This window comes from Oncorhynchus mykiss, chromosome 27, assembly GCF_013265735.2.
Source record: "Oncorhynchus mykiss isolate Arlee chromosome 27, USDA_OmykA_1.1, whole genome shotgun sequence".
Taxonomy (NCBI): Eukaryota; Metazoa; Chordata; class Actinopteri; order Salmoniformes; family Salmonidae; genus Oncorhynchus; species Oncorhynchus mykiss.
In genome coordinates, this window is record NC_048591.1 from 32880661 (window position 1) to 32902833 (window position 22173).

At 42.5% G+C, this 22173-nt stretch overlaps 1 protein-coding gene across 6 annotated transcripts in view; it reads right to left on the reverse strand.

Annotated features, from left to right (window-relative positions):
* The window catches only part of slc36a4 (solute carrier family 36 member 4), a 242838-nt gene that overhangs the window by 202698 nt on the left and 17967 nt on the right, over positions 1 to 22173 (reverse strand). For all 6 annotated transcript variants that reach the window (XM_036965570.1, XM_036965569.1, XM_036965571.1 and 3 more), the window contains exons 7-9: positions 21948 to 22032; positions 13839 to 14111; positions 6134 to 6232 (exon numbers count right to left, since the gene is read on the reverse strand). In XM_036965570.1, coding sequence (XP_036821465.1) covers positions 6134 to 6232; positions 13839 to 14111; positions 21948 to 22032 — 457 coding nt within the window. The remainder of the gene's footprint in view (positions 1 to 6133; positions 6233 to 13838; positions 14112 to 21947; positions 22033 to 22173) is intronic.

Genomic DNA, 22173 nt, shown 5'->3' on the forward strand with positions numbered 1-22173 from the left:
AAGAGAAGATAAAGCAGTAGACTGGGTAGAGGAGCATGGTAAATGAGAAACAGACAGAGAAAAGAGAAGATAAAGCAGTAGACTGGGTAGAGGAGCATGGTAAATGAGAAACACAGAGAAAAGAGAAGATGAAGCAGTAGACTGGGTAGAGGAGCATGGTAAATGAGAAACAGACAGAGAAAAGAGAAGATAAAGCAGTAGACTGGGTAGAGGAGCATGGTAAATGAGAAACACAGAGAAAAGAGAAGATGAAGCAGTAGACTGGGTAGAGGAGCATGGTAAATGAGAAACACAGAGAAAAGAGAAGAAAGCACTAGACTGGGTAGAGGAGCATGGTAAATGAGAAACACAGAGAAAATGAAAGCAAATAGAGACAAGGTCAGAGATTGAGAGGTTGAAAGACAAAAATATTCAATGAGGACACTAAACTATTGGAAGTTTATCAGTGCTGAAATGTTATATTCATCATTAATTCCCCCAAATACATCTTCTTGACCATGAATATCAAAGGAGTAATTTCTTTCTCAAGGCGTCCGTCCGACACAACACTGAGGTTAGACACGCTCTCTTGCTCGCCATTTCCTTAGCACTCGAGCGGCTAATATGCAGGCAGATTAAGCAGTCACATAACGCTAAAGAACAGCCTCTCTCTCTGCCTGTAGTCATTACAACAGTTCTCCTTCATTGACCTATCCAACTAATTTGTCATCAATTAAAGGTTAATTAAAGGTTAATTGATGGCAATTTAGTGTTAAGGCAATGAAGAGGGCAATATGGGATTGTCGGTAAGGAAGGGAGGCCTAGCAAGCTATTATCTCTCAGCCAATCACCTGCCGCCAACCGCGCATTGCAACAAATCAGGAGTAGCTAAATCATTGTGTCGTGTTTCTCGCACCACAGCAACCCAACAGCCATTTTGTGTTCATGCCAAAAGGTTGAGAGCTCAACTAACTACTGCTGACCGCAGGTTGGCCATAATCCCCTTGTCATGAGAGAGGAGGTCAAAGGCCCCAGCTACCAGTAAGACATGATCACATTATATTACTGTATGGTATTACATCACTCTAGGCAGATTTTCTCTACTGTTAGTCTTGGGCCAGATTATAGCGTGTGTGTGCAAGCGAAATGAGGCTGTGGATCTGTTCATACATCACTCAGGACAGACGCAGAGTGGGCAAGGAGTGTGACAGAGACAAAGTGTGTTTGCATATGTGGAGACTGGATTTTGTTTGGGTGTAAATGGGCATGCTATGATACATGTCAAAATGAGCTTGGGATGTGCTTGTGTACGTACGTCATGTCCATGTATATTACTGAACAGTGTGTGTCAATGAATATCGATAAATAAGAGAGCGTAGCCTACATTAGTAGGTAGCCATGTGTATGTCTATATGTATTCATGTATGAATACATACGAGTGTACCAGTGGTTTCAACACCCTCAACTTGGCCGGGAGCATTTTTTTTTTATAGATGGGAATTTTTTTTAGTGGGTAGATCAGTTTTAGTATTGCAGATAGACTGTAGCTTCCAATGTAATAGTCTACATCGCTTCCAATCCCCCCATATATTTTTTTGCAAAAAAAAATTATGACATTATATATATTTCCTTTATTACTCTACCACCCAGGCCAAGGGTATTAGATGAAGTCTATTTATACAGAAACCTACAGTGAGCAAGGCTCAATCAGCACTCTGCAGAGCTCACCTCCTGCACAGAGAAGCAGGCAGCGCTGGGTAGAGGAGCCAAGCACAGTGTATGTATGTATTAGCATTACATAACAGTCAGCCTCCACACCCGAGAGACCCTTTAAGAAACCCCTAGCCCAATAAAACCCTGGTTTGAGGTAGGAGCCGAATCCCCATCCCTAATTGCAATATTTATGTCCTCTGCTACATTTCTCATTCTGGAATTTCAATCGATCAGGCTGGCCAGCTGAAGCTTCAGCCTCAGAATTTTAGTTCCAAAGAAGTGTGTCTGGCAGGCCTTAGGAAAATACTAGACCTGCCATTAAAGACAAAGAAATTAGGTGAGCCACGGAGGAGAAAGGGGGCTCTGGAAAACAGATTAAGACACAAGACCGAGGGGAAAACTTTTTTGCCTGTTACACTTACTAGGTCAGCCTTTCTGTTAGTAAAGGGGGAAAGAGGGGAATGGAGGCGGGAGAGATAGAGGGAGGGAGAGAACAAGAAAGAGAGAAAAGTAAGATAATGAAAACCAGATATGCATTTCTAAACCTGAAGGTCTGACACAAAATTGTGCCTTTTCGAACTTTATCTGCAACGTTATATTATTTTGTACGACTACAGCGGTTTCCCCTATCCAGCTGTACAGAGAGGTATCGCTCCAGGGGCAACACAATGGAATATAACGTTGCGGATAAAGTTCGCAATTAAAATGTCATGTGTACAAAATCTAAAAAGATCTGCATCACTATACTTATAGCTTTGCAGTTTCGAAAAGGAAGTATTTGGGTGTTTTTGCAGCCTTTGTTCATGTTTATCTGTGGCCCCCATATTGCAGAACTAGCAACGAGGAAGTGTATCACGAGTTGGGGTAAGTTTCTCAAAACCAGGTGAAATTACAAAACAAATTGTCTAGACCCCTATAACAAACATTTTAGATTTAGATTTAGATTAAAAAAAACGTATCCTTTAACAGATGTAGTTTAAAATGTCCTTTCTCTCTCTCTCTCTCTCTCTCTCTGCAGAATGGCTCTGAATTAAACGGAACCCAGAGCACTATGTAAATTAGAGGAGAAGATCACTGGCAACGGATCTCTGGGTGCACATTGGATCTACTGTAGCGTGACGACACAAATAAGCAGCATCGCCTTCTCCATTCAAGTAAAAAGCAAAGCCCAGGGAAAGTGGAGAGATCAAAGTCATGGAAATCTCTCTCTGCACAAAACAGCCTATCTACACAGTATACAAATAACCTGCCAAGAGAACCAGGGAGCCTGTCTCAACAGCTACGAGTAGCGGTCTCTCTTTAAAAAAAGATTACAACAATTGTTCTGTGCCGGACTACATTTTTGGGGGCTTTTCCCGCCCTCCCCGGACCCAGAGGAGAAAATTCACCAAAGACTTTCACCCATGGCCTGTATCCATCTGCTGGATGTATCCAAGTCCTGGCCCTGGACTTGATGGAAGAGTGAGAGGCCAAACACTGGAATCAAACACTCCCTATAAACTCCCTGGAATCAAACACTCCCTATAAACTCCCTGGAATCAAACACTCCCTATAAACTCCCTGGAATCAAACACTCCCTATAAACTCCCTGGAATCAAACACTCCCTATAAACTCCCTGGAATCAAACACTCCCTATAAACTCCCTGGAATCAAACACTCCCTATAAACTCCCTGGAACCAAACACTCCCTATAAACTCCCTGGAACCAAACACTCCCTATAAACTCCCTGGAACCAAACACTCCCTATAAACTCCCTGGAACCAAACACTACCTATAAACTCCCTGGAACCAAACACTACCTATAAACTCCCTGGAACCAAACACTACCTATAAACTCCCTGGAATCAAACACTACCTATAAACTCCCTGGAATCAAAAGCAGAGGCATCCAAAGGTACAGCACACAGCCTTGCGCTAATCTACTGTCTTAAAATACTTACTTACAGTCTTAGTTTATCCTTGAGAGAGGAGGGAGAGATATATTCTGACAAGGTGAGGATTAAAAGGGGGTTTAGATGATTGTTTGGAAAGAAACCCGCAACCCACCTTAATAACCTTCCTTTAAACCCTGAAGCCCAAAGCCAAAACACCTAAAAATTTGCTCCAGCTGGCCTAGCCAACACAATTAGCATTAGCGCCAAGAGTATCTGCAGGAGCTGCACTAGTTCTCTGTTTTATGAACTCTGTGCTGGAGAGACAGGTGGAGAATGTACAGATAAAGGTGTGTCAGTAAGTGAGAAGCACACCAAAGCACTTTGGCCCAGTTTTTAGTGCTAGAAGGAACCATAGTCCGAGCTAACAGAAGTCAAGTACCTACTGGAGATGTGGGAAAGGGGACACCTAAGTCAGTTGCACAACTGAACGCATTCAATCGAATTGTGTCTCCCACATTTAACCCAACCCCTCCCTCTGTTAGATACGTTTTCACTGGCAGCAGCGCTGGCCAATCAGTTGTGACACCCGTTTCAGGCCGGCTCTCTCCCTTCCCCATTGCTTATCCCATGGGAATGGTGTGAAGATCACATCCCCAGGCGGATAATTACCCTGTCAGGGTGACTGAGAGAACCCATATGGTCGTGGATCACTCCAAGAGAGAGAGGAGAGAGGGGAGAGAGAGAAGGCACTCAGAGAGAGTGGAACGGGATAGCTGGAGGAGGCCTAACTACTTCAATTATTTCTTTACTTTATCTGCTATCATTCATTCTTCCTTCCTGGTCATCTATCCTATCTGAGCAGCGTCAGCAATTCTCTCCACAACCTCTCTCTTATTTTGTACTCTTCTCTCCTTCCTCCCTCTCTAGGGAGATGTGCTGATCCGGAGTGGCCTGGCTGTCGTCTCTGTCTGTCGGGTTGTCGCGGTGACTTGTCGGCCATCACCCTGTGCCCACCGGTTGGCTGATTAATGGGTTAGCGGCGGTCAGGGAGTATTCCTCTGCCCCTCTGTCAATACACCGTGGTACCACCTCATACATCATCATGCCCATGGCGGACGCACACACACACACTTATCCTTGTCTGCAGGACACCATCCCCATCAAATCACCAGCTCTAGCTGAATCCCCATCCCCACTGAATCCCCATCCCCAGCTGAATCCCCATCCCCAGCTGAATCCCCATCCCCAGCTGAATCCCCATCCCCACTGAATCCCCATCCCCACTGAATCCCCATCTCCAGCTGAATCCCCATCCCCAGCTGAATCCCCATCCCCAGCTGAATCCCCATCCCCAGCTGAATCCCCATCTCCAGCTGAATCCCCATCCCCAGCTGAATCCCCATCCCCAGCTGAATCCCCATCCCCAGCTGAATCCCCATCTCCAGCTGAATCCCCATCTCCAGCTGAATCCCCATCCCCAGCTGAATCCCCATCCCCAGCTGAATCCCCATCTCCAGCTGAATCCCCATCCCCAGCTGAATCCCCATCCCCAGCTGAATCCCCATCCCCAGCTGAATCCCCATCCCCAGCTGAATCCCCATCCCCAGCTGAATCCCCATCCCCAGCTGAATCCCCATCTCCAGCTGAATCCCCATCCCCAGCTGAATCCCCATCCCCAGCTGAATCCCCATCTCCAGCTGAATCCCCATCTCCAGCTGAATCCCCATCTCCAGCTGAATCCCCATTTCCAGCTGAATCCCCATCTCCAGCTGAATCCCCATCTCCAGCTGAATCCCCATCTCCAGCTGAATCCCCATCCCCAGCTGAATCCCCATCCCCAGCTGAATCCCCATCTCCAGCTGAATCCCCATCTCCAGCTGAATCCCCATCTCCAGCTGAATCCCCAGACCCAGCTGAATCCCCAGCCCCACTGAATCCCCAGCCCCACTGAATCCCCAGCCCCACTGAATCCCCAGCTCCAGCTGAAGGTTAGCGTTAGCTTAACCCTCTGATTAGCCCAGTTTAACCCTCTCACCAGGAGTTATCATTGAACTTTTCCATTCTTCAACCCTCTCATCTGAGGTCAGCATTTAACCTAGCTAAGTTAACCTAACTTAGCAGGCACACTTGAGCAGCGTTTTTCTTTCTGGTCCTGATGAGAAAAAAACAAAATGCCGGTGGGAGGTTCACTTTCACACTGTTCATCCAATCCAGTAAATGTGGAGGAGGAGTTAAGATAGTGGTGTCAACTTGTTGACATCCAAAAGAAAAAGTCAGGCTCTCTTTTCATTTCCCTTGAAAACCGGATGCATCCTCTTGTTAAATGACCACGCTGAGGGAAAGATTAGTATGTGATCTCACCATCCTCACTATTCACCCTGGATCAATTATATGACATTAACACTAATACTATCCTTGGCTTGAACATTCTCTTAGCCATGCAGTGTTCAAGGCTTTTAACTGCAGCCGTGGCCCATGGTCCCCAATCATCATCCAATCCAGAGCTGGTCACATAAGTGCCGGAACCAATCAGGTGTTTCATAACACCTGTTGAAGAGTACTTACCACTCCGATGCCTTCGAAAGCAAAGATGGCTGTTCCGAAGAAGAAGGGGAACTTGCCCAAGGGGGAAGTGAGAGGGAGACGATGAAGGTCCCCAAAATCCTGTCAGAGAGGGGCGACAGCAGACAGAGAAGCAAGCGTTTAGGAAAACAGGGACAACGACAGTCTGTCAGAGGAGCTACTCCCATAAGGGCCTATAGAACAGAATCAACTTTCTCATCACTGCCAAGGACACAAGAGACACTGGCTCAGAGACACAGTGAAGAGAGGGCAAGATTTCCCCTGACTCACAGATAAAACCGAGTGAGACAGCGAGAGGGAACAGAGAAAAAGAAGAATCCCAGGCACAGAGTGGAAGGAATGAAAGAAAGGACAGTAAGAGAGTTCATGACACATTAGGCAGAGACTAAGAGACCGAACAGAAAGAGAGGGAGGAGAAATGGAGTTAGGTTAATGGGTTGACGGCTAGGTGACCTAAAGGTGAATTAGGGATGCAGTGTTGTGTTCCCCTGTGGACGCGTGTCGTCTACCGCGTCACACAGAGACGCCCAGCGACTGACAGGGGTCCTAATGAATCTATTTAAAGCATAATTCAGTTGGTGATTGATGAGGGCTGTTCACAAGGGCACCTAGACCACTGCCCGGAACACTGCCCAGCCACCCACCCACACAGCTGAGGGATGAGCTGTGCCACACACACTCGCAGATACACAACCCTGGCTGGCACAACCTTCTGTGGGAAATCTAAAACAGCAATCAACGCTGGATTACACGACACGTCAGGAACACTTACATCTGATGTCAATCTGCTCCAAAATGCCTAATTGTATTCTTAGAATGACCTTGGGAACAGTCCAAGTAGACAAGCTTTGTAGTGCTGAGCATGCTTTTTGAAATCGGTTCGGTTTTGGTTCTATTAAAACAATCACAGTTTTTACACATTAAATGCACTGTGTGGGTTGAACGTTGTAAGACTGAATAAAACAATTAATAAAAGTCCCAAGATGGTAGTCATAGCCGCAGGTGGTAGTTTGGGGGGGAAGGGGGAGTGAACAGGCGACTCCAGGATGCTGGCCTTCAAGGCAGAGTGGCAAAGCAAAAGCCATATCTCAGACTACCAATAAAATGAAAAGATTAAGATGGGCAAAAGAACACAGACACCGGACAGAGGAATTCTGCCAGAATGCCAGCATCCCGGAGTCGCTTCTTCACCGTTGACCTTGAGACTGGTGTTTTGCAAGTACTATTTAATGAAGCTGACAGCTGAGGACTTGTGAGGAGTCTGTTTCTCAAACTGGACAGTAATGTACTTGTCCTCTTGCTCAGTTGTGCAACGGGGCCTCCCACTCCTCTGTCTATTCTGGTTAGAGACAGTTTGTGCTGTTCTGTGAAGGGAGTAGTACACAGCGTTGTACGAGATCTTCAGTTTCTTGGCAATTTCTCGCATGGAATAGCCTTCATTTCTCAGAACAGAAGAAATGTGTTATTTGTTTCTGGCCATTTTGAGCCTGTTCAATGGAACCCACAAATGCTGATGCTCCAGATACTCAGCTAGTCTAAGGACCAATTGTATTGCTTCTTTAAAGGCAGCACAACAGTTTTCAGCTGTGCTAACATAATTGCAAAAGGGCTTTCTAATGATCAATTAGCCTTTTAAAATTATAAACTTGGATTAGCTAACACAACGTGCCATTGGAACACATGGCCTCTGTACGTCTATGCAGATATTCCATTAAACAAATCTGCCATTTCCAGCTACAATAGTCATTTACAACATTAACAATGTCAACACTGTATTTCGGATCAATTTGATGTTATTTTAATGAACACAAAACTTCTAAGTGACCCCAAACTTTTGAATGGTAGAGTATTTATTTTTATCAGCATTTTTTCAGGGTGTACTTTTCACTTAGGTCATGTATTTTCAGATACGCAAAGCAACTGCTTTCTATCCCTCTCCGTCATGGGGTTCTCTCTTCCCTCAGTTTCCGTGTCTGCGCCGCACAGACTGGACAAGTTTAAGCGGACACGCAATGGATTATGGTTATTAATTACCACGATATCTGCGCTAAACTACAGTACCACTCAAAGGTTGACACACCTACCCCTTCAAGGGTTTTTCTTTACTTCTACCATTTTCTACATTGTAGAATAATAGTGAAGACATCAAACCTATGATATAACACATACGTAATCATTTAGTAACCAAAAAAAGTGTTAAACAAATCAAAATTATATGAGATTCTTCAAAGTATTCACCCTTTGCATTGACGACAGCTTTACACACTCTTGGTATTCTCACTGCATTCTGCAGTGATATGCCATCCCATCTGGTTTGCACTTAGTAGGACTATCATTTGTTTTTCAGCAGGACAATGACCCAACACCTCCAGACTGTGTAAGGGCTATTTGACGAAGAAGGAGAGTGATGGAGTGCTGCATCAGATGACCTTGACTCCACATTCACCGACCTGAACCCAATTGAGATGGTTTGGGATGAGTTGGACCGCAGATTGAAAGAAAAGCAGCCAACAAGTGCTCAGCATACAGTTGAAGTCAGAAGTTTACACTCTCTTTGGTTGGAGTTATTAAAACTAATTTTTCAACCACTCCACAAATGTATTGTTAACAAACTATAGTTTTGGCAAGTCGGTCAGGACATCTACTTTGTGCATGACACAAGTTATTTTTCCACCAACTGCTTGTAGACTGATTACTTCACTTAACTTCTTTGGGATTAGGGGGCAGTATTTTCACGTCTGGATGAAAAGCGTGTCCAAAGTAAACTGCCTGCTACTCAGGCCCAGAAGCTAAGATATGCATATTATTAGTAGATTTGGATAGAAAACACTGAAGTTTCTAAAACTGTTTGAATGATGTCTGCAAGTATAACATAACTTATTTGGCAGGCGAAACCCCAAGGACAAACAAAACAAAAAATGTTGAGGTCACTCTCTTTTCAATGGGTTTTCATTGGGAATCCAGATTTCTAAGGGACTTGCTTGCAGTTCCTATCGCTTCCACTGGATGTCAACAGTCAGAAATTGGTTGAGGTTTTTCCTTTGAGAAATGAAGAAACAGCACTGTTCAGAACGAGGGTAGAGAAAAGTGTACTGTTTGTTAGAGGCGCGTGACCTGAAAGCCTGCTACACTTTGTTTTCCTCCGGTATTGAACGCAGTTTATCCCGTGTAAAATTGAATAGTTTATTTACGTAAAAAAATACCGAAAGTTGTATTAGGAAAGTTGTTTGAAATGTTTGGACAAAGATTACAGGTAATTTATGAGATATTTTGTAGTCGTGTTGCGCGAGTTGGAACCAGTGTTTTTCTGGATCAAGCGCGCCAAATAAATTGATATTTTGGATATATATATATATATATATATATATATATATATGACGGAATTAATCGAACAAAAGGACCATTTGTGATGTTTATGGGACATATTGGAGTGCCATGAGAAGAAGCTCGTCAAAGGTAAGGCATGAATTATATCTTTATTTCTGCGTTTTGTGTCGTGCCTGGCGGGTTGAAATATGATTGTCTGTGTTTGTTTGCTGGGGTGCTGTCCTCAGATAATAGCATTGTTTGCTTTTGCCGTAAAGCCTTTTTGAAATATGACACGTTGGCTGGATTAACAACAAGTGTATCTTTAATTTGGTGTATTGCATGTGTGATTTCATGAAAGTTAAATTTTTATAGTAATTCATTTGAATTTGGCACTCTGCATTTTCACTGGATGTTGGCCAGGTGGGAGGCTACTGTCCCACCTATCCCAAAGAAGTTAAGGACATCAAAGTCAAGGTATTGGAGTGGCCATCACAAAGCCCTGACCTCAATCCCATAAAAAATGTGTGGGCAGAACTGAAAATGCGTGTGCGAGCAAGGAGGCCTACAAACCTGACTCTGTTAGGAGGAATGGGCCAAAATTCCTACAACTTTTTGTGGGAAGCTTGTGGAAGGCTACCCAAAACGTTTGACCCAAGTTAAATAATTTAAAGGCAAAGCTACTAAATACTAATTGAGTGTATGTAAACTTCTGACCCACTGGGAATGTGAAGAAATAAAAGCTGAAATAAATAATTATTTCTACTATTATTCTGATATTTCACATTCTTAAAATAAAATGGTGATCCTAACTGACATAAAACAGGGAATATTTACTAGGATTAAATGTCAGGAATTGTGAAAAACTGAGTTTAAATGTATTTGACTAAGGTGTATGTAAACTTCTGACTTCAACTGTATGTGGGAACTGTTGGAAAAGCATTCCAGGTGAAGCTGGTTGAGAGAATGCCAAGAGTGTGTAAACCTGTCATCAAGGCAAAGGGTGGCTACTTTGAAGAAACTAAAATATATTTTGATTTGTTTAAAACTTTTTTGGTTACTACATGATTCCATATGTTTTGTTTCATAGTTTTGATGTCTTCAATATTATTCTACAATGTAGAATATTGTTTAAAAAAATAATAATTTGAATGTGTGGGTGTCCCTAATCTTTTGACTGGTATTCTATGTAAAATATTGGCCTGCTGGAAACTACAACTCTCTACTACATCACACGGTTCAGGCTTGATCTGATTTACATTACCGGTCTAAAGTTTTAGAACAATAAAAACTGCAAAAATGTGGGTGAAATGTAAGCAGTTCAAGTCCAGTGAATAACCTGAAATGGTTCAAATGTAAGCGGTAGACTGTAAGCGGTAGACTGTAAGCGGTAGACTGTAAGCGGTAGACTGTAAGCGGTAGACTGCCAGAGGTTAAAAAAAAGTTTACCAATAACTGAAAAATAATTTACATTTCAGAGTTGTAAAAAAAAAGCTATTTTTCAGGGAACAAATATTGGGTTAACAACTTACAGCTGTTCTGCAGCAATGGAAGTAAATTAAGCCTTGAAAGTTGGTGCTAACAATTCCTACAGGTGTCCCAATTTGTGTTGATTACTCTGTCTGTATTAAAGCAGTGTTGGAACAGACTGTTACTACACCCTCTTAAGCATTATTTGGACAGTATTGTACTGCAATAAGTAGTATATTGCTATCATAATGGCACGAAAAAAAGCAATTAACAAAGGAAGCCAGACAGACCATAATAACCCTTAAAAGTGTAGGTCTTTCCTTTAGAGAAATTGCAAAGAAAGCCATGGTGTCAGTGAGTACAGTTTCCTACATCATCAAAAGGCACTTGGAAACTGGAGGGAACTCTGACAGGAAGAGGTCTGACAGACCTAAAGCCAAAACAGAATCAGAAGACAAGTTTCTGAGAGTCAACAGCTTGCGTGATAGCCAGCTCACAGGGCAACAGCTTCAAGCACAACTTAATACTGGTCGAAGTAAACGAGTCTGTTTCATCCTGCGTGAAAGAGAATACCGGTCTAAAGTTTTAACAAGCTGCAGGTTTGACAGGTCGAGTGGCAGTAGGAAAGCCATTGCTAAAATGGCAAAATAAGAGAGGCTTGCCTGGGCCATGAAGCACCACCAGTGGACTACAGAAGACTTGTGTCTTAAGTCTTATGAATCAAAATGTGAAATCGTCGGTTCATCACGCAGGGTTTTTGTACACCAGCGAGTAGGTAAAAGGATGGTTCCTCAGTGTGTGACACCAAAGGTCAAACACGGAGGAGGATGTCTCGGGCTCTTTTGCTGGATTCAGAGTCGGCGACTTGCACAGAGTGAGTGACACCCTGAACCAAAATGGCTACCACAGCATTTTGCAGCGCCATGCAATACCCTCTGGTGTATTGGTCAAGGGTTTATCCTAAAGCAAGATAATGACCCAAAACATACCTCAGAACTACCTTGGAAGAAAATAAGACGGTAGGCTTCAAATCATGGAATGGCCAGCACAGTCTCCAGACAAACCCCATTGAGCTGGTTTGGGATGAACTGGGCACAAGGGTAAAAGCAAAGCAACCTACAACACTTTGTGGGAACTTCTGCAACAGTGTTAGGAAGAACTTTCCGAACAGTATTTGATTTCCATTGTAGAAAGAATGGCACAAGTCTGTTCGGCTGATATGTCTGCCCAAGCTGGCTACCTTTGATGAGTCAAAAATGTAGATTACATTTTGTTGAACAAAAGGATTCCATGATTTATTTTTTGTCTCCAATTGTTTACACTGTTGTCTCCAACAACAGTGTAAACAACATGCTTACCGTCGTGATGTACTGGAAGATGATGATGACCCTGACAGCCACAACAACAGTGTAAACAACATGCTTACCGTCGTGATGCACTGGAAGATGATGATGACCCTGACAGCCACAACAACAGTGTAAACAACAACAGTGTAAACAACATGCTTACCGTCGTGATGTACTGGAAGATGATGACCCTGACAGCCACAACAACAGTGTAAACAACAACAGTGTAAACAACATGCTTACCGTCGTGATGTACTGGAAGATGATGACCCTGACAGCCACAACAGTGTAAACAACAACAGTGTAAACAACATGCTTAGCGTCGTGATGTACTGGAAGATGATGATGACCCTGACAGCCACAACAGTGTAAACAACAACAGTGTAAACAACATGCTTAGCGTCGTGATGTACTGGAAGATGATGACCCTGACAGCCACAACAGTGTAAACAACAACAGTGTAAACAACATGCTTAGCGTCGTGATGTACTGGAAGATGATGACACTGACAGCCACAACAGTGTAAACAACAGTGTAAACAACATGCTTACCGTCGTGATGTACTGGAAGATGATGACCCTGACAGCCACAACAGTGTAAACAACATGCTTACCGTCGTGATGTACTGGAAGATGATGATGACCCTGACAGCCACAACAACAGTATAAACAACAACAGTGTAAACAACATGCTTACCGTCGTGATGCACTGGAAGATGATGATGACCCTGACAGCCACAACAACAGTATAAACAACAACAGTGTAAACAACATGCTTACCGTCGTGATGTACTGGAAGATGATGATGACCCTGACAGTCACAACAACAGTGTAAACAACATGCTTACCGTCGTGATGCACTGGAAGATGATGATGACCCTGACAGCCACAACAACAGTGTAAACAACATGCTTACCGTCGTGATGTACTGGAAGATGATGATGACCCTGACAGTCACAACAACAGTGTAAACAACATGCTTACCGTCGTGATGTGCTGGAAGATGATGATGACCCTGACAGCCACAACAACAGTGTAAACAACATGCTTACCGTCGTGATGTACTGGAAGATGATGATGACCCTGACAGCCACAACAACAGTGTAAACAACATGCTTACCGTCGTGATGCACTGGAAGATGATGATGACCCTGACAGCCACAACAACAGTGTAAACAACAAGTGTAAACAACATGCTTACCGTCGTGATGCACTGGAAGATGATGATGACCCTGACAGCCACAACAACAGTGTAAACAACATGCTTACGGTCGTGATGCACTGGAAGATGATGATGACCCTGACAGCCACAACAACAGTGTAAACAACAAGTGTAAACAACATGCTTACCGTCGTGATGTGCTGGAAGATGATGACCCTGACAGTCACAACAACAGTGTAAACAACATGCTTACCGTTGTGATGTACTGGAAGATGATGATGACCCTGACAGCCACAACAACAGTGTAAACAACATGCTTACCGTTGTGATGTACTGGAAGATGATGATGACCCTGACAGCCACAACAACAGTGTAAACAACAACAGTGTAAACAACATGCTTACCGTCGTGATGTACTGGAAGATGATGATGACGCTGACGGCCATGCAGACGTTGGCCAGCAACGACAGGACGGCCATGTTCTTCAGGTCCTTCATGAACACCAGCAGGATGAGGAAGGGCAGGAAGAAGAGCATGTAAAGACGCAGATCCAGTGCCCAGGGCTCAGAGGGCACCATGGTTGGTAGAGGGACTGGGGCTGGCACCATGGAGGTGTTGGCGAATGACAGGGATTCAGCTGCCAGGGTGATGTTTACACCTTGGTATCCCTCAACGACCTAGAGAGGAAGGAATGGATACACACAGGTGCACACACACACACACACACACACACACACGCGCACGCATGCATGCACACATCCACACACACACCCCCACACAAAAAGGTGTGATTAATGGTCGTCTGTTCATGAGTGAAACTCACCCCATCACCCTGCCAACCTTCAGGAATGAACCTTCCGATAGACTTTCAGATAGAGATCCCACTAAATCTACAGACTGCAATTAAGGCTACTGCATGTTCTCTCCTTGCCAGAGAAAAACAATGTAGGAGCTTATCATGGAAGCAAAGAAGTGGATTGGCCTCGTGCTTGTCGATAAGTGAAGTGGATTGGCCTCTTGCTTGTCGATAAGCAGCTCTCCCGCTTCTATCAACAACAAAAGCTTTTCCCAGAGAGAAACTATCAGAAAACTTTCAGGGATTAATGAATATTCAACACGACACCAGGGAGTGGACTAGAAATGGGAGGGGGTAGAGGAGGAGGGGGGGGGCTCCAAATTATATCCCCATGATTCCATCTTTTCCCACAGCTCAGACAGGTTAGAAAAATCAGGGTTTCATTCAATTAGACTGTCTGCTATTACATTTTAGTCATTTAGCAGACACTCTTATCCAGAGCGACTTAAGAGTAGCAATTAGCGTTAAGTGCCTTGCTCAAGGGCACATGAACAGATCTTTCACCTAGTCGGTCGGGGGATTCAAACCAGCAACCTTTCGGTTACTAGTCCAACACTCTTAACCGCTAGTCTCCCAGTCCCAGAGGTGGAGGGCAACGAATGCATGGAGAGAAATGGTGCTACCTGGAAATACGGTGTGTAGTTTGTTCACCCATTAACTCATTTATAATTATCATAAGTTACTCACTCACCACCATAAAAACAGGTTCTCAATTGATGACCTTGCTTTAAAGAATGATTAAATAAATCTAACTAAAAAGTCCTTATTAATTCATCATATCACCCCCATTCACCACATTCTTCAGTCACTAATGGGAATACTGTAGCGATCCATCTACATAGCTACTCCACGACACCCATAAACCATCAGCAGTATGAGCATTAAAAAAGAATTCAGACCCCTTCAATTTTTCCACATTTTGTTACATTACAGCCTTATTGTAAAATGTGTGATTTTCTTTATTCCTCAATCTTCAAAACACAATGCCCCATAATGACAGGCAATGCCTTCAACCTTATGGCTTGGTTTTTGCTCTGACATGCACTGTCAACTGTGAGACCTTAATAAACAGTGGTGTGCCTTTCCAAATCATGTCCAATCCATTGAATCTACAATCAAGTTGTAGAAACAGCTCAAGAATGATCAATGGAAACAGGATTCACCTGAGCTCAATTTCAAGTCTCAGAGCAAAGGGTCTGAATATTTATGTAAAGAAGGTAATTCTGTTCCTAATTTTTAATACAATACAATTTTAATACAAATATCTAAAAACTAATCTAAAATATAATTTAATCAATTTTAGAAAAAGGCTGTAACGTAACAAAATGTGGAAAAACTCAAGGGGTCTGAATACTTTCCGAATGCACTCTATGCTAGCTGTTGTCATACAATGAACACATACAGAGTAGAGGTCGACCGATTATGATTTTTCAACGCCGATACCAATACCGATTATTGGAGGGCCAAAAAAGCCGATACCGGTTAAATCGGACGATTTTTTTTGATTATTTAAAGTTTGTAATAATGACAATTACAACAAAACTGAATGAACACTTATTTTAACTTAATATAATACATCAATAAATTACATTTAGCCTCAAATAAATAATGAAACATGTTCAATTTGGTTTAAATAATGCAAAAACAAAGAGAGTAAAAGAGAAGAAAGTAAAAGTGCAATATGTGCTATGTAAGTTCCTTGCTCAGAACATGAGACCATATGAAAGCTGGTGGTTCCTTTTAACATGAGTCTTCAATATTCCCAGGTAAGAAGTTTTAGGTTGTAGTAATTATTGGAATTATAGGACTATTTTCCTCTATACCATTTGTACTTCCTTAACCTTTGACTATTGGATGTTCTTATAGGCACTTTAGTATTGCCAGTGTAACAGTTTAGCTTCCGTCCCTCTCCTCGCTCCTACCTGGGCTCAAACCATCAACACAACGACAACAGCCACCATCGAAGCAGCGTTACCCATGCAGAGCAAGGGAAAGAACCACAGGCTCAGAGCGAGTGACGTTTGAAACGCTATTAGTGCACGCTAACTAGCCAGCCATTTCACTTCGGTTACACCAGCCTCATCTCGGGAGTTGATAGGCTTGAAGTCATAAACAGCGCAATGCTTGACGCACAATGAAGAGCTGCTAGCAAAACACATGAAAGTGCTGTTTGAATGAATGTTTACGAGCCTAACACCGCTCAGTCAGATACTTGAATGCTTATTCAGATTATATGCAACGAAGGATACGCTAGATAATATCTAGTAATATCAATCATGTGTAGTTAACTAGTGATTATGATTGATTTATTGTTTTTTATAAAGCTAAGTTTAATGGTATAGCTAGCAACTTACCTTGGCTTACTGCATTCGCGTAACAGGCAGTCTCCTTGTGGAGTGCAACGAGAGAGAGGCAGGTCGTTATTGCGTTGGACTAGTTAACTGTAAGATTGGATCCCCGAGCTGACAATAATAAAATAGGCAAAATTGGCATCCAAAAATACCGATTTCCCATTGTTACGAATACTTGAAATCGGCCCTAATTAAATCGGCCATTCCGAATAATTGGCCGACCTCTAATACAGAGATGGGTATGTACAGGTAAGTGCCAAAATAAAGGAAACACTTAAATGAGAGACACAAGAGAGCAAGAGGTGAAGCGAGATGTTTTACTCAGCTGGTCATCAAACTGAATTGCTAATTTGCTTTGAGAGGCTTATTTGATCGAATATAAGTTTTGTAATGGTTAGGTTGTTACGAACGCACTGATAAGTGAACGCACGTGGCATGTTGGCAACTTTGAAAAATGACTATCGGGAGTTGTGCCCGTTGTCATAGCGATCATGGATATAACCCGTTTGAGCATGAACATTGCCATTGAGGGCTTCCATCAATTTAAAGTAGGTGGGGATTCCAATGATTTGAGAGCAATCAGACAATGAAGTAGAAAATTGACTACTTGAAAATGGAGAAAGCGTCTGTGACAGCATGGGCAACACTATCAAGGCAATAATGGCACAGATACAAAGATGTATTTCCATTTTTAGAGCAATCACTGGAATATCTTGTCAATATAATAGACATGTATAATGCGTGTGTGTGTGTGAGTGAGAGTGTCTCAGTCACCAGATCTCAACCAAATTGAACACTTGTGGGCAATTCTGGAGTGGCACTTGAGACCGCATTTTTCATCAACACCAAATTATGGAATTTCTATGGACGAATGGTGTCGCATCCCTCCAACAGAGTTTCAGACACTTGCAGAATCTATGCCAAGGTGCATTGAAGCTGTTCTGGCTCATGGTGGCCCAATGCTCTATTAAGAGACTTTTTGTTGGCGTTACCTCTATGTTCTGCTGTAGGTTCAATGGCACAGCCCCGAGAGTGCATTTACTACAGTAATGTATGTCTGTTTGTATAAACTGTGGAGTAAACTGAATATCTACTATGTTTATGCATGTAAGCTTGTTTGTTGTGGATGCCAGGAAATAAATTATGCAAGAGAGAGAGAGAAAGAGAGAAGAGGGAGGGTAGAGAGGGAGGGGGGATAGAGAGCGACAAAGAGAGAGAAAAGATGTGTGGTATTGATTTCATATGATAGAGTAGTACAGGGCTTCCTTCCTAGCTCTAGACAACTAGCATTAAATAATGCACACAGATATAGCCTCACATAATCCCATAAGGAGGAATACTGCATCACATGAGCTCATAACTAAGCACCATAGAGAGATGGACACCAGTCCAGTTAGATACTACATATTGCACTTACATACACGTCCCAAAGAACTCCACTGAAATAGAGTGGGGCAAAAAAGTATTTAGTCAGACACCAATTGTGCAAGTTCTCCCACTTAAAAAGATGAGGCCTGTAATTTTCATCATACGTACACTTCAACTATGACAGACAAAATGAGGAGAAAAAAAATCTAGAAAATCATATTGTAGGATTTTTTATTAATTTATTTGCAAATTATGGTGGAAAATAAGTATTTGGTCAACAACAAAAGTTTATCAATACTTTGTTATATACCCTTTGTTGGCAATGACAGAGGTCAAACAATTTCTGTAAGTCTTCACACACTGTTGCTGGTATTTTGGCCCATTCCTCCATGCAGATCTCCTCTAGAGCAGTGATGTTTTGGGGCTGTTGCTGGGCAACACGGACTTTCAACTCCCTCCAAAGATTTTCTATGGGGTTGAGATCTGGAGACTGGCTAGGCCACTCCAGGACCTTGAAATGATTCTTACGAAGCCACTCCTTCGTTGCCCGGGCGGTGTGTTTGGGATCATTGTCATGCTGAAAGACCCAGCCACGTTTCATCTTCAATGCCCTTGCTGATGGAACGAGGTTTTCACTCAAAATCTCACAACACATGGCCCCATTCATTCTTTCCTTTAGACGGGTCAGTCATCCTGGTCCCTTTGCAGAAAAACAGCCCCAAAGCATGATGTTTCCACCCCCATGCTTCACAGTAGGTATGGTGTTCTTTGGATGCAACTCAGCATTCTTTGTCCTCCAAACACGACGAGTTGAGTTTTTACCAAAAAGTTATTTGACGGGCCTGGACATGTACTGGCTTAAGCAGGGGGACACAGGGGACACGTCTGGCACTGCAGGATTTGAGTCCCTGGCGGCGTAGTGTGTTACTGATGGTAGGCTTTGTTACTTTGGTCCCAGCTCTCTGCAGGTCATTCACTAGGTCCCCCCGTGTGGTTCTGGGATTTTTGCTCACCGTTCTTGTGATCATTTTGACCCCACGGGGTGAGATCTTGCGTGGAGCCCCAGATCGAGGGAGATTATCAGTGGTCTTGTATGTCTTCCATTTCCTAATAATTGCTCCCACAGTTGATTTCTTCAAACCAAGCTGCTTACCTATTGCAGATTCAGTCTTCCCAGCCTGGTGCAGGTCTACAATTTTGTTTCTGGTGTCCTTTGACAGCTCTTTGGTCTTGGCCATAGTGGAGTTTGGAGTGTGACTGTTTGAGGTTGTGGACAGGTGTCTTTTATACTGATAACAAGTTCAAACAGGTGCCATTAATACAGGAGAACAGAGGAGCCACTTAAAGAAGAAGTTACAGGTCTGTGAGAGCCAGAAATCTTGCTTGTTTGTAGGTGACCAAATACTTATTTTCCACCATAATTTGCAAATAAATTCATTAAAAATCCTACAATGTGATTTTCTGTATTTTTTGCCCTCATTTTGTCTGTCATAGTTGAAGTGTACCTATGATGAAAATTACAGGCCTCTCATCTTTTTAAGTGGGAGAACTTGCGCAATTGGTGGCTGACTAAATACGTTTTTGCCCCACTGTATATCCAGTAACTATAATTTATTGAATATGGACAATGATAAAAAGATGAGTCCTCTATCTCTATGGCCGGTTGTTGACACACGTATCTGCCCTCTCATTGGCTAGAATGGTACCACCAGATCTTGCCTCCTCCCGCCTGCCTTCCATCTTTGAGGACATGTATTGCCATTGTTAAAGCGGTCACTGGAACATCTCGTCAATATAATAGAAAATCATTATTTTAATCAACAATTTTTTTGTAAATAAAGTACTATAATATAAACGACGTGGGCACACCTCTAGTATGGACCAATGGCTGTCCAGAATATGATCCTGGCTATGACATCAAGCTCTAAAAGAACAAAAGGTGGCATGGTGCACATTCCACCTCTGGCTAAATGGTCGCCATGGATAAAAACTGTGAAAATAAGAGTTTAGAGTTAATTTACAGGGGAAACAAAAAGGTATTAGAACCTAGTTTGGGAATAGAGTTGCATTGTGGGTACAACGGGCCAACCAACCAGTGTTATACAGATCATTAAAGCAATCTAAATATTGTATCAATTCCTCTGTTTACTTTTTCTAATTCAGAACAACTAGACACTCATATCTCATCTGCCATGTTTGAAAATTCTAAAGCTCTGGTGGCTTTGCCCCGTTCAACCCAACTGTTTGTTTAACTACCAATAGGATGCTTTGCTCAGCTTTTGACAAATACATTTTCTGTGCGTACTCCTATATGAGTGTAAACAATTAGTATATTGAGCCTAAACACACAGAGAGACCCGGGTCAGCAGTAAATGTTTTCTGATGAACTGAGATCACAGAGAGTACGTAGTACGGCAGTTCGCAGAAGGCCTAAGGATGCTACATGTTTGGACTGAGGAGTTGCAACCCAATAAATAAATAACTCTATTAGAAATAGAGAGAAATAGATTTTTAAAATGTTCCATCATAAAAGTGTTTAATAGTTTCAGGTCATTTGAATATAAGATTGTACCATACTTTATCACTCTGACAGTACAACTCCTGGCTATGTCCTACCAAATAATCACATTGGAGTTTTGAATTAAAGAGGCACTGCATGAAGTCTTTATCGTTGTCCATGTGGAAATGGTTGACTATCTATGCTAGTCCATAAGGAAGAGATCATCATCTAATCCAGTTTATAAATTGTGTGGGAGCAGGAGAGAGGAAGAAAGAGAGGCTGAAATAGTAAGGCAAGCAGAGAGCTCAGAGATGAAACACCACTAGCGTCTCCTAGGGAGCGTTGTGTGTCACTACAAGTCAAACATTCGAACAGCTCAAGAGTTGGGATGACAAGAGGTCATCCTCCAAACACACCATCTAATTAGACATCACCAAGCAACTGGGATTGATAGGTTAGGCAGCTCAGTTGAATATGGGTTATTGGTATCAGTGGTATACTGCCAATATACCATGGCTAAGGTTTGTTCTTAGGCATGATGCAATATTGGCCAAATATTGACCAATATACCAAATATTGTCCATATTTGGTCAATATTACGTTGTGCCTAAACCCAAAAAACCCAGAGTAGCGTATTGCAATTATAAACTGGTTACCAATGTCGTTAGAGCAGTAAAACGAAATGTTTTGTCATACACGTAGTATATGATCTATTATAAACTGGGTGGTTCAAGCGCTGAATGCTGATTGGCTAACATACCACGGGTATGACAAAACATTTATTTTTACTGCTCTAATTACATTGGTAACCAGTTTATAATAGCAATAAGGTACCTCAGAGGTTTGTGGTATATGGCCAATATACTACGGCTAAGGGTTGTGTCCAGGCACTCCGTTATGCGTAGTGCATAAGAACAGCCCTTAGCCGTGGTATATTGGCCATATACCACACCCACCATGCCTTATTGCTAAAGTATACCATGGCTGTCAGCCATTCAGGGCTCAAACAACCCAGTTAATAATACCAATTCAGTATCTGTACAGGATAGATTTGGTCAGTGACACATACTTGTGACACACCCATTGCTTTTGATAGATAGGAGTACAGAGACAATTCCAGTCGTTTGTTTGATTGGTAGGCTTTTAAGAACACGCCATATTGGTCTATATTTGATAGGTGGGTATACGGAGACTCAACACACATCTGTTTTTGATTGGTAGGCTTTTAAGAACACGCCATATTGGTCTATATTTGATAGGTGGGTATACGGAGACTCAACACACATCTGTTTTTGATTGGTAGGCTTTTAAGAACACGCCATATTGGTCTATATTTGATAGGTGGGTATACGGAGACTCAACACACATCTGTTTTTGATTGGTAGGCTTTTAAGAACAACACACTGGTCTGTATTCGATAGGTGGGAATAGAGCCTACCTGTTTTATATTCTCTGCCAGGAACACAAAGTATGCACTGCAGAATCCCAGCTGTGTCAACACCAGGAAGAAGTTGACCAGGTGCCTAGAACAGGACAGGAGGACATGACAGGGACAGATAAACATGTTAAAACAGCTCTTAAATATCTGGATGGCTTATACGATGTTAGAATACATAAATTCTGTTCTGTATTACCATTCTACTCTTTAATATTTTATTCTATGA